Source organism: Sitophilus oryzae, unplaced genomic scaffold (genome assembly GCF_002938485.1).
Source record: "Sitophilus oryzae breed Bouriz unplaced genomic scaffold, Soryzae_2.0 scaffold_1496_pilon_pilon, whole genome shotgun sequence".
Classification (NCBI taxonomy): Eukaryota; Metazoa; Arthropoda; class Insecta; order Coleoptera; family Curculionidae; genus Sitophilus; species Sitophilus oryzae.
The window spans coordinates 1,246,948-1,259,778 of record NW_022146165.1 but is presented as its reverse complement, the minus strand read 5'-3'; the positions used below and the strand labels follow the sequence as shown (position 1 = coordinate 1,259,778).

The 12,831-nt window shown below is 31.5% G+C and overlaps 2 protein-coding genes across 2 annotated transcripts in view; both read left to right on the top strand.

Moving 5' to 3' along the window:
• Positions 1-4,209, top strand: part of LOC115877664 (glutamate receptor ionotropic, kainate 2-like) — a 31,062-nt gene extending 26,853 nt beyond the window's left edge. Inside the window, exons 9-12 of the mRNA XM_030893925.1 lie at positions 145-352; positions 514-739; positions 1,030-1,145; positions 3,553-4,209. Of these exons, the coding sequence (XP_030749785.1) occupies positions 145-352; positions 514-739; positions 1,030-1,145; positions 3,553-3,945 (943 nt within the window). The 3' untranslated portion in view covers positions 3,946-4,209. The remainder of the gene's footprint in view (positions 1-144; positions 353-513; positions 740-1,029; positions 1,146-3,552) is intronic.
• A 3,141-nt stretch (positions 4,210-7,350) lies between these two features.
• LOC115877673 (U-scoloptoxin(19)-Sm1a-like) lies at positions 7,351-12,584 on the top strand. Its single transcript, XM_030893942.1, has 3 exons — positions 7,351-7,503; positions 10,678-10,821; positions 12,405-12,584. The coding sequence occupies exons 1-3, from the start codon at positions 7,449-7,451 to the stop codon at positions 12,524-12,526; spliced, it is 321 nt and encodes a 106-aa protein (XP_030749802.1). The 5' UTR covers positions 7,351-7,448; the 3' UTR covers positions 12,527-12,584.
• Positions 12,585-12,831: the final 247 nt, after the last annotated feature.

The window sequence follows — 12,831 nt, the reverse complement described above, 5'->3', positions numbered from 1 at the left end:
TTATTGCTTAAAAGACTGTAAATAAAAAAGCAACTAGATTTTCAACAATGTACCACACAAAGTAGGCAGGTTTTAAAAAATAAGTCAAAAGTACCTAATTTTGATTTTCCCTCTGGTACGTGTTTGATGACTATAATTTTTTAGCGCAATCCCTACACGTTTAGTATCAGGAGTATGGTGGTTCTTCGTCCTGATTATGGTATCTTCCTACACCGCTAACTTGGCTTCATTTCTGGTGTCTGAAAGTCACGTAGAACTGTTCACTGACGTCAAGAGTCTTTTGGAAAAAGCCGACAAGCACAATATACGTTACGGAGCAAAAGCCAAGGGAGCTACCCTGGATTTTTTCGAGGTAATAAGCTAGATTAGATAACAAATACACCGTGTGTTTCGTACAAAAAAGTTACGGAGACACCTGACAATAAGACGAGAATAAAGGTCAATTCACGGTGCAACATGTGTAATCATCTGCGTTGAACAAAACTGAGACCTTAAGGTACTCTTAACTTTCAGAAAAGTACTGGTAACGAGCTACATCAAGAAATTGCGAGGCACATGCGAGAACACCCTGAAGATATGCCCGGGGACAATAAGGTAGGTGTCCAGATGGCCGAAGAAATGAAGTATGCTTTCTTTATGGAATCTACCACCATAGAGTATACCATTCAAAGACACTGTTCGCTTACGATTGTGGGAGATCGGTTAGATGAGAAGGGCTATGGAATAGCTCTAAAAAAAGGTAATTCAGATCATTTTATGATAGTTTTGTTTTTGTTATATTCTAATGTTTCTTACTAAATACTAAATGGTATTGCTAACAAACTTTACGTTGGTAGAAGACATAATGCAAAATTTCGTAAATAATTTTGAAAAATGCCGTATAAGTGAAATGTTAAGAAAATGAACTGACTCTGTCATTAAATTTCTAATATCATTCTTTTTTCAAAATAATTTAAAAATTAATTTCAAGGAATTTAGTTTATGGATAACTTACTAACTAATACATATTCTTTTAAAAAATCATTGTAGATTCGCCATATAGAACTAGACTCAGTTTAGCTATTCTAAAACTGCAAACATCTGGAGAAATTGAAAAAATCCGGAAGAAATGGTGGGAAGAAAGAAAAGGTGGTGGTCAATGTACGGTAAGGTCAAATTATATACCTGGAAATAATTACTTGATTGCAAAATGCGACATATTTTGATGCTAAAAAGGTTGTGATATGGGTTATAGCTGGAATATTTTTCTAAAAAAAGCATGTAGGTAGTCACTGACTTTTTTCTCTTGTTAGAGAAATAGTATAAGCTGTTTAGTGCCTATTAAAAGTTGTCTCTTGTTATTTTGTCGATTTCGGCCTCCTTGATAAGATAAACGCAATTTTATTAATTTGCTTGAAAGTCTAACAGTAACCTTTAAAAAAATTAATATAATTAACTTGCGAAACTTTTAAATAAGTACTCATTGATTCCCTCGTTGATTCCTAGTCAAAAAATATGAAAAAAAGTTCCTATAAACATGGGTATGGAAATGCAGTTTTAAAATTACAGGATGTTAACCCAAGCAGCATTTGGACGTCGGGACAACGTTGTGTCACGCGACCAAACGTCGGGGCGCAACGTCGGCACAACCTCGTGCCAACCCTAGTCTGCAATAGTTTGGAGAATAATTTTTGGGTCGAAACGACGTTGGATACCTACGTTGGCTAGCAGCCTAATTTAGTACAAACTGCAACGTTGTTTAAAATCCTAATTCATAGAAATACAAAACTAATATGGCGTCTAAGTCGCGTTTCATCGTAAATTGGGATAATTATAGTAAAAATATTATTTTTATGATTTAGTTAGAGACATATGTCAGATGGCAGTGAAGGAAAACAAAACAAAAGTATTTAAGTGTGGAGGATGTTTGAAGATCATAATAATTGAAACACTTTAACCGACTCTGTAACTCGTTACCCGAGGCAAAAAAGTTAAACGCAAACAACTTTATTGATAAATGTATTGTTTCTACTTTGAAAAATACAAATGGGCCTTAAAATTAAAGAAGTTTTAAAAATTTTCTTGAATTTTTTTTTTAGTAAAATGAGAATAATTTATTCGCAGTCGAAAAAATTGTTTCCGCGTGTTTTTTAAGAACAAAACATTTTCTTATTTAACAACATGGCGGCTTTCACTTTGTTGTTTTGGAGATTAAGATGGAGTAGTTCGAGTATAGTCGCATACTGGACTAATAAAGTCACAGTTCGGCCTTAACAGGTAGTATACTAGTCGCAAGATTGCCTAATTTGGTAATACTAGAGTCTAGCTTGTGCCGCCCTCTATAATCTAAATAAACGAGGGAGTGGATAAACTATCGGTAATATATGTCGATGTATATTTAAATTTAGTTTTATATGTACCTTTCTTATGTCCCATTTTAATTAAGTTTTTTTATAAAATCAAAAACAGCACTGAACTGTCTGACTGAACAGAACAATGAAGTGAAAATTTAAGATTTAAGGTTATGGTTCAATAAAGTTGCAAAAATGTAGTGACTCGACGTCCTACCAACGTAAGAATAAGGAAATCTAAACAACGTTGGAATTAGTAAAACAGACGATGTTTGCATAACGTTGGAATAGGTCCTGAAACTGACGTCGGAAAACTCAATATTGTCCAACGTTGTAACTACGTTGTCCGTTAAGGTTAGAAGACAACGTTGTCCGTTAAAAAAGGTTAGAAGACAACGTTTATTCGACGTCGCAGAAGCTTCCTACTTTGCTGTAGTACTAGTCCAACGTCGGCACAACGTTATAAAAACGTTTAAATTTATTTTAATACCCAAGGTAGGGAGCTAACTATTTTTTGTAACTAATCCAACGTTGTGTTTAGTAAACATGTGGTCGCAAGTCGTGAAAATGCTACTTGGGAAATTTTCTTAAAATTAGATCTTTTGTAATTATCTTAAATTCCATTATCTTTTTATTTGAATTTTTTGCTCTGGGTTGGACTAAATAATGTTTAATAATAAATTACATAAACTAAATAGTTTATTAATTTTATTTTTAATTTAATTTTATTCATTGTGATTAATAAAATTGCGTTTATCTCATCAAGGAGATCCGAAATCGACAAAATATCAAGATACAACTTTTAATAGGCATTAAACGGCCTATACAATTTTGCTATCAAAAGAAAAAAAAAGGCAGTGGCGTACATGTTTTATTTTTCGAAAAATATTCCAGTGATAACCCATATGCACGTCCCTGATAAATTTATCGACACTTTTTAACATTAAAATATGTATGTAGTACTTATAGTAACTTTTACCCTCAAAATTTCATTCAAATAAGAACAGTAGTAGAAGAAATAAGTAAATTAGTGTTTTGTTTTGGTTTAATTATAAAATGTCAAAAAGTTCGTTACAAATTGATTTTTTTATTGGGTTTTCCTTTGAACGAGATGATTAGGGATGTGAACACTATGACAGACATTTTATAATTAAACCGAAAAATTAATTTACTATTATTTTAATTCCAATTTACCCCGAATTTCTATTTCCTGTTACTTCAGGGCGCAGAAAACGACCCCACCGCTACACCCCTAGACCTCGAGAACGTCGAGGGAATCTTCTACGTCACGATTTTCGGCACCATCCTCGGCATAGTTCTGGTCATCTTCGAGTTCATCGTCAACATTTTCCGTATCTGCCGCAAATTGCACATCTCCTTCCGCGAGGGACTCAAGAGAGAGATCATCTTCTTCTTCAAGTTCAACAGCAACGTGAAGCCGGTGCTGGACAACCGATCCGAAGAGGAAGAGGAGAAGTCTGAACCGAGATCAGAGTCCAATCGGTCCAAGTCGAAGTCAGAGAAGTCAAAATCGGTGAGGTCGCATGCTGAGAGTGAAGTGAGGCCGTACGGGTTCGTGATATCGTCGCCATCTTTGGATAGACTGACTGAATAGACTTACAAGACTTTTCATTTGAGTCAGTTCAGAATTTTTATTTATTACAAATAAGATGAACAATCCAGCAGAATTAAATGAAGCATAAGCAAGAATTCAAGACGTCAAATAGATCTTTTTGTCCGTTGATAAAGATTAAGACTTCATGAGGGTTTGAAGAGCTTCAGCATTTCCATTAAATAGCGAGCAATTTGTTACAAAACCATATAAATTATATATCACTGTAATCACAAAACTTCCATCTATTTCCGTATTGTCACGGAATTTTACATTATGTCTTTATTTTCGAGAAAATTTAGTCCAAACATAAGGAATATTTTGTTGATATTTCCTCATCAAAATCTTAAAGATAAAGTAGTTGTCTAAAAATGTGCTACAATACGGATATAGTACAAACCCTTATCTTTAATTTCCTTCTTCATTTGTGTAAAAATACCAAGCGAGTTTGACATAAAACGTTAAATGCCGAACGCTTATTTTGTTACTGTTTCGGACTAGTGAAATGGACTCTTAAGAACATCCTCATTTCTTTCTTCTCTTCCGTACGTGCCATGTTTCTTATTTTCATTTTGTTTTGTTATTACCAACATTGTATCACTACGTTTAAAATAACTACCTACCTAATATCAAAAATAAAATTGATAAACGCATTTTACTCAAAAATACGTTAAAAGCTGCTGAGTATGAAATGGTCAAATTCATTGTACTGCAAACAAAGCTAATGCGTTGTTTGTTTAAAAAAATTGTGTGTGCACTATGTGCGCATATTTGACGTGAAATTTTTTACTAACAGCTATTAAATTAAAGGAATTGAAGGACATGTTTGAAAAAGTGTAGTTTGAAACGTTGAAGTCTCCTTCCTCAACCCGGATTCATCCACTCCTGGATATAGGTCTCTCCTATCCTTTTCCATGTCTCCCTGTTTTGAGCTGTATTTAACCACCTTTACCTGTCACTTCCCTAATGTCGGCCATCCAACATTCGTGGACTTCGTTCCACACTTCTTTTAGTTTGTCTTGGCCTCCACACTGTTATTCTATGGGCCCATTTGTCTTTATCGAGTCTAGCAACATGGCCAGCCTTATATCGGTAACTCTTGTTTGCCTCCTGATGTTTTCATTAGGAATTTTGTCTCGTAGACAGACCCCTAGCATACATCGTTCCATAGCTCTTTTTGAAAAAGGAATAAATTAAAAATTAATAAATAATTTGATATTAAAATGACCGTCTGTCCGTCTGAGGACTCCATTCGGGTACCTCTATCCACGTACCGAGTTTGGTTCCAATCGACCCATAATTAAGAAAAATCACGATGATTTCGTCCATTTAGAGGCATCATCGGTTCGAAACGTCGAAGACGACCACATTTTTGTTTCAATGTCAAATCCTTAGTCCTACCCTGATGAAGATGTAAACAAAACGTTGTATCCAACTTTAGAGAGTGGGACCGTGTGCACCGTCGCTCACATAGCCTACCCACGAAATTTGGTCGCGATCGGACGACATCATCTTTTGACGTTTCTTACGTCAAAACTAACTGTCACAATGACACGTATCGTACACGGTCAAGTTGGCCCTGGTCCAATCTATTGACATACCAAATTTCATTTAAATCGTAAGATGTTTTCGCCATTGATGATGGGGTTTCATAGTGCACGAAATGTCGTCAAAATATCATGAAAAGATGGAGCTCTTCGAGTCCCATTTGTTTCACTTCAAAAATTGTGATAAAAACACTGTAAATTATTTTTTAAAAATTGTAAATATATCGAAGTAGCTTACATTTATTAATGAGCATTATCTATTTTATAGAATTATTGTTGATTTGTACCTAGATATAATACCAGATTCAAAATTATACTCTAAGTTATAATTTTCTTCTGTATTTTAATAGGTTATTGATAAATCCTAAATAATAGTTTTAAGATAGGCTCATATCTTAAAGAAAAATAGCTTAAGAAAGAGAACGTAAGTTATAGCTAATAGAATAAATAATAAAAATATACGTAATGTACTTTAAAAGAGTGTAACGCTTTTTTAGGTAGTAGAGCAAAATACCCATATTGAGTGTTTGTTTTATATTTTTTTCGGTCAAATAAAAATAAACGGTGCATCTAATTAATATGTCTATATTAAATTATGCTATATAACTTAAAAATTGATCTAAACAATACAAAACTTATTTGTATATAGGTTATTGAATACCCATACTTATGTTCCTTAAATTGTTTGTTAAATGTTGATTAATTTTAAATAGTGTAAATAATTTTGAAAATAAATAACTTGTTATTATACCCCAACGCTTTTTTTATTTTGAAAATATTTTAAACTTCTTTTACACAATGAACATGATTTTGATATACCTGCTTGAATATAATAAATTATACAACTTATACAGTTAAGAATCGAATCATTAGTGTTAAAACAACAAGATAAAATCCAAAAAATTGGTCAAGTGCGAGCCGAACTCGCGCACGACGATCTATACAACATTAAACACTATATTATATGTATTATTATTTTTTATTATAACTTTTATTCCGATTTAGCTGAAATTTTGAATGCGCGTATAAGTAATTTAAAAAAAAATGAAGAAACACATTGCTAAAAATTGTATTAATCAATAATAAATATGTAGAAAGTAAAAACAAATATGTAAAAATACGTAAAAATTAAAAAAAAACGATTAAAAAAAGTCGCCTTGATTAGGATTCGAACCTGCCTTACTACGGCTTCAACGTCATAGTAGCGTAAAGTCCAAACGCTTTAACCACGCGGCCACCGAGGGCTTGAAAGATTCTATGTAAAATTCTTACTTAAAAGATAATGTTTAGTGAAAGTACTTTTTTATTTATAAACATTTATTTAATTCTGTTTTTAGTATATAGATACATTATCTGTAAAAATTTCAACTGTCTAGCTATAACGGTTCATAAGATAGACCACAGATAGACCTTTGTGACAGACGGACGGACGGACAGCGAAGTCTTAGTAATAAGGTTCCCGTTTTTTACCCTTTGAGTACGGAACCCTAAAAACGAAAGATAATAAGACAAAAAACGCAACGAAAGAACATAAAGAAAAAACCAAACCAAACATAAGATTTAACAAAAATTTAAGGGTGTATTTTTTCGACAAAAAAGTATTATACCGAAGTTATATAATATTAGCAGCACGTAAAAATATATTTTAATAATGATACAATGTCCTGATATCTACACACTAAAATAATTCATTTAAATTTAAATTTCTAATTATATATTAGCACATTATAGACATAAACAATATATGTAGAAAGCGCGTATATTACAGCATAAATTTATTTTTTAAGGTCATCCGAGATAGCAACATCCATATTTATATACTATGTATTTTTCTTGATAATTACAGCCAAACAATATACAAAAGTCAAAACAAATAAATACCGCGGGATTTTACGCTATTTGTGTATGAAAACATGTTACACTGACAAAAGCATTTAGTAGGTATTGCAAATTGCAACCATGAAACAAGTGTTGATTATTGTGTGTATCGTAACATTAAGTTACTGCGATTTAGGTAAGTTGTTTTAATAATTATATTTATGATATCATTACCAAAAAAGGGATAAATAATATTTATACCTTTGTAGCGGGTACAATTATTATTTATAACAAACAAAAATGTGATATACAAAATACCATGTGAATATGAGAAATTTTATATGGGTGAAACATATAGACTTTTAAACGTTCGAATTAAACAATATAAAGATTATCTATAAAAAAAGGTGATTTCGCAAATATATCTAAGATTTGTCAGCATTCATGGGACACAGGACATATATAGTCTGTGAAACGAATAACTTTGAATTTGACAGTTCCCACCATAAAATAATAAATACAAGAAGAAGTGTCAAGTCAATGTTAAATTATGGAAACAGCGTGGCTGCCTGGGTAACTAATTTTCAGATATGGCGGCTGGGACATTTGACATGACATAGACATGACAATTTCAATTTTATGAAATTTATTTCCGTTTCCGGTTTTTAATGGCGGGCTGTTCAGGAGGTTTAAATGAGGGTTAATATACTTTTTACTCTTTCTAGTAGTAAATAATACAACAAAATTACTCAAAAATATTTATTTGGAATTTAGAACAATGTAAATATGCAAATCAACACAATTAAAGAGCTATAAACCAATAAACTACTGTATCAATATTAAATATTTAAATAATATCAGAGATGCTGTGTTAAAGCGAATTAGTAAAGTAACAGTGCATTGACTTACAGAAACTTGAAGATAAATAAATGTTTTCACAGCTTCACGGATAAATAACTGGAAGCAGGAAAAAGGCAACCGGAACCCACACAAAACCTGGAATCAAAAAAAATATGTAAAAAATATAAATATAGGTACCTACATAAGACTTTTGTGAATTAAATCAAACAGGACTTGAATGAAAATAAAATGAATAAAAAATATGATACATATACATCTAATACCTCATTTGTATTTTAAAAATAATCTACATACATAGATTTATAGCATTATTGCTATGAAAATACATAATAGGTACCTATGTGATATGTAATTACGCATTTCTGTTCATCTTGTAGAAATTTAACGTAGGCTAATAATAGTTCAATAATCATAATTTACCTTGTATAACTTGCTTTCAATTGCTCAAAATCACCGATCAGTCTTTAAAGTAGAGATACGGAAAAATCCTTGAAAGAATATCCCAAGATCCTTGGGTTTAAAGCTAAAAAAATATAAAAACAGTTAATATATTACCTATTTTTACCTATAATATGGCCCATACCTGCTACACGCCGAAACGTCGATTTCATCATTTTCTTCATGTAATTAATATCATATATACTTTATTAAAGTGTTAACAAGGAACTTTATATCAAAAAACATCTTTGTACTTATAAATTTCAGCCGAAATATCAGAAACAAACTTCCAATCAAATCTAAACGGCAAAAATTAAAATGGCGCCCGACCTTGCCAGAGGCCTCGGGGGCTGACGCTGACACACAGACAAAAGACAAAAGAACAGGACGCCGACGTGCATAAAAATGTTCCGTAGCAGAAATTGACAGGAATCATATAGAAATATTCAGATTTTTGTCTAGGACAGTCTAGAAGGCCATGCTTTCTGCCTGGGTAGAACCGCGCCACAACTGTTTCCAATTTTCCGGTTTACTGTCACCTCCCTGGTTCCCACGGGCTTTTCTAGTGTTAATTTTATTACGTTAGCAACTTGCGACCATGCTGACGCAATGCCGTCTCTAATAGAACAGCCTCTGAGCGAGATTTATGACGTCACGCTAACATAACTATTCCTTATATTTGACTATGGCTGAAATCGTACTCCATAGTCAATGTAGATAGTTTTAGTGTTAAGAATAATAATTTTAAAAAATATGTGGTCATCTTTTGACAAGTTTATATTAGTTTATTAATTGCAGTAAACATTATGTGGTTTGGTTTGGTGTGAATATTTTATATGCAATTTTTTGGATTATATTCGACACTATATTTTTATATGACACAACACTGATGAAGGCTATAATGTTAGCCGAAAAGTTTTTTTTAAACCAAAAAAATAATGAAAAACCTAATAAAAACTTAATCAGCGTTTTTCGCGAACCTAAATCCCAAGAAAATCAAAAATTTTAGAATAATTTTACATTATAAAATGACAGCGATCTTTATTTCATAGCCATCGCTGACGCATTTTTTTCTATGATATTGTATTATTTGCAAATATAATTTTTAATGATACTTGCAAAATATATGTACATATAAATTTTGTGAATGCAAATAATAATACATCACTATTAGTATATATTGAATGTTTTTTGTTAAATTAGATCGATTTTCAAGCCCCAAAATTTAAAATATATTTTACATTTTACACATTATCTTATATACCTATTCATTATATGTATATTGTAAAACATTTGCTGCATTTGTATGGTTCATAGTTTATTTGCCAAAGTATTTATTACTATAAATAGGTATATATTATATTTATTAACTGTATATTATGTATATTTCATGTAAACTATATCATTTTTAAAATACATACATGTTTTCCATGTATTCTACAATATATTTGTTAATCCGTATCTAATTAGCGTGACGTCATAAATCTTGCTCCGAGGCTGTTCTATTACAGACGGCATTTATCTCTGATATTTAGAAATGTCAAAAGCTGATGACATTTTACTTTTGACAATTATGCCATTTCGTGTTGATTTTTGCAAGAAGAGGAAGAACTGTCACTTGTTTTATTATTTTCCTTTTCTATTTCACGTAAGTAAAAAGAGTTACCTATCTCATTCGTTCAGGCACTCATTTTAAAGAATATCAGTAACTTTTTTGACAGAGGGATTTTATATTTGCCATGTTGGTAAAAAATAACGGTCAAAATTCAAAGTTATTCATTTTATAGACTATAGTAGACTTTAACAGTGCAAAAATTATAATGAAAAAACCGATAGCTTCTAATGGAAAAATAAAAGAGACTTTTTAATCCAATCAAATATAAATCAATTTATTGATCAGGTATCTGTAGATGTTAGTGATGTATTATTGCTATCTATATCTTTTATGTTTTTTATAAAAAAACATAAATTTCTAATAAACCTTAACTTATATTCTTAATCATTAACCAATTAGACGATATCAAGAAATATTCGTTATTTTCTTTCATATTAATAAAAAAACTCTTTCCAGAATCAAATTTCTATAGAGAAGAACCATGTGCATCTAAAAAGGGATACTGCGTTCTGGAAAAAGAATGCCCTGGACCTTTAACAGCCGATGTAAAGAACAAATGTCCCCAACAACACAAGGAAGGAGCAGTTTGTTGTACCTCAAGTAAGTAAAGATTTATACAGCAGAATATTTAATAAGAAAATAACTATGCATAGTGATGAGCAAATGCAAGACCAAGACTTAATAAGTAGTCGTTTTGGAGTTGGTCTTGCAGGGTCTAGTCTTCGTCTAACTGCAAGACTCTTGCAAGTTTTGCATTTTTTTAATAGATTTTTACTACAGGCGCTGTCTATATAGAAAATGTTTAATTAAATAGTATTTTTAGTAATTTAATACAAATAAAACTTATAATATGGGTAAATAAATTAGTAGAATATACCGGGGGCGTCTCAAAAGTGGCTCACATAACTCATAACTTTTTTATTTTTTAGTTAAAAAAAACGAGATTTGGTATGTTAGTATATGACATAAATTAGGATTGATTGACGTATCCAATTGTTTTTTCACTTCCTTCACCCCTCGGTATTTTTTTACTCATTCGATAGAAAATGACACTCTGAATAGAACGACATATCATATGTCAACTTTTGACATTTTCGCATACGGTTTATTTGAAATTATAACTTGCGGTTCGTAACGAAAATTTGACTCGAAATACCAAGTGTGTGGTATCAAATTATTCGTAAAAAAATGCTTTTTCCGTTCCATTTGAAAAAATTGAGATACTATGATTAAAAATACGATTTGGGCATTTTCTAACTGGCCAGGACAAGACACCAAAAACATTAGACAATCAAATCTATTTTTCCAAGGCTCCTTAATTAAGAATTAGTGATTTTAACATAGCCATGGCACTCTAGATTGAATCTTAAAATACGATTTTTTATAAAGCGAGTATGTCAAAAGTTGACACATGATATGTCATTTCATTCAGAATGTCATTTTCTATCGAATAAATTAAAAAAATACCGAGGGTGCCGAAAAATACCGAAAGTTGTAGTCATTTCCGGTTAAACAGGAAGTGACGACAAACAAATGAATACGTCAATCAATCCTAATTTATGTCATATACTAACATACCAAATCCCGTTTTTTATCTGAAAAAATAAAAAGTTATAGGGGTGAGCCACTTTTGAGACGCACCCGGAATGTCTGACGAAAATGCAATTTTTAATATAATATATAGAATAACCATTTGTTTCTTTAAAAATTTATGTAATAGTCAAGAAAACACTATTTGTAATAAATAAATAAAAACATTTTGAACAAATAAGTACAAAAAATACTAAATACATATAAAAGTGTAAAAAATGCAAGACCCCAAGAATCTTGCATGCTTGGTCTTAATCTTGTATCTCAAACGCCAGTCTTGTTCTTTCTCTTTGTGCCAGACCAAGACTATAAGACACTCGAAGAAATTTCCCAGGACTTACGACCAAGAAAAATCTAAGATTTTTCTTGATATTTCCCCCCTCCCATACAATCTATAAGATCAAAACCAAGACCCAGTCGTGCTCATCACTAACTATGTACTATTTAATGTTATATAATATTCTTAATAACGTAACTCAAAATAGTTTATTATAAATAACATACTATGGAGAGTATTCAGATAATAGATATAATAAAATAAAAAGTAAGAGAGAGAGAGAGAGAGAGAGTACTTATTTTGTATATTTTTTCAGTACCACAAGACCAACTCAATTGCCGACAGTTACACAACGAATGTCAAAGTACTTGTCCACCAAATTTATCATTGGGTAGAAAAGGATGTCCCGTAGACACTCAATGTTGTGTCTTAGTATAATAAAAATACAAATAATAAACAAAAATCTGTACTAATATAAAAATCCTTAAGTGACTGATATACTGATTAATTACGATCCTGCTCAAACCACTCAACGTAAGAAGCTCGATTTTGGCATACAGGTTGATTCTAGGATGTAGAGGTTCGATAAGAAGGGATTTTTCGAAATTCTAGTTCCAAGAGGGTGAAACCACCCCTCAAATATTACAATATTTTTTATTTAAAAAACGGTAAAGTTTCCGAAAAATGCTACATTACCTTTATATTTATAAATTTCAGGCGAAAAACTATGAAATTGAATTTAC

Coding starts and splice junctions, on each gene's coding strand:
- LOC115877673 (XM_030893942.1), top strand. CDS start 7,449: ATGAAACAAGTGTTGATTATTGTGTGTATCGTAACATTAAGTTACTGC. Junction 7,504..10,677: donor ATTAAGTTACTGCGATTTAG/GTAAGTTGTTTT, acceptor AACTCTTTCCAG/AATCAAATTTCTATAGAGAA. Junction 10,822..12,404: donor AGCAGTTTGTTGTACCTCAA/GTAAGTAAAGAT, acceptor ATATTTTTTCAG/TACCACAAGACCAACTCAAT.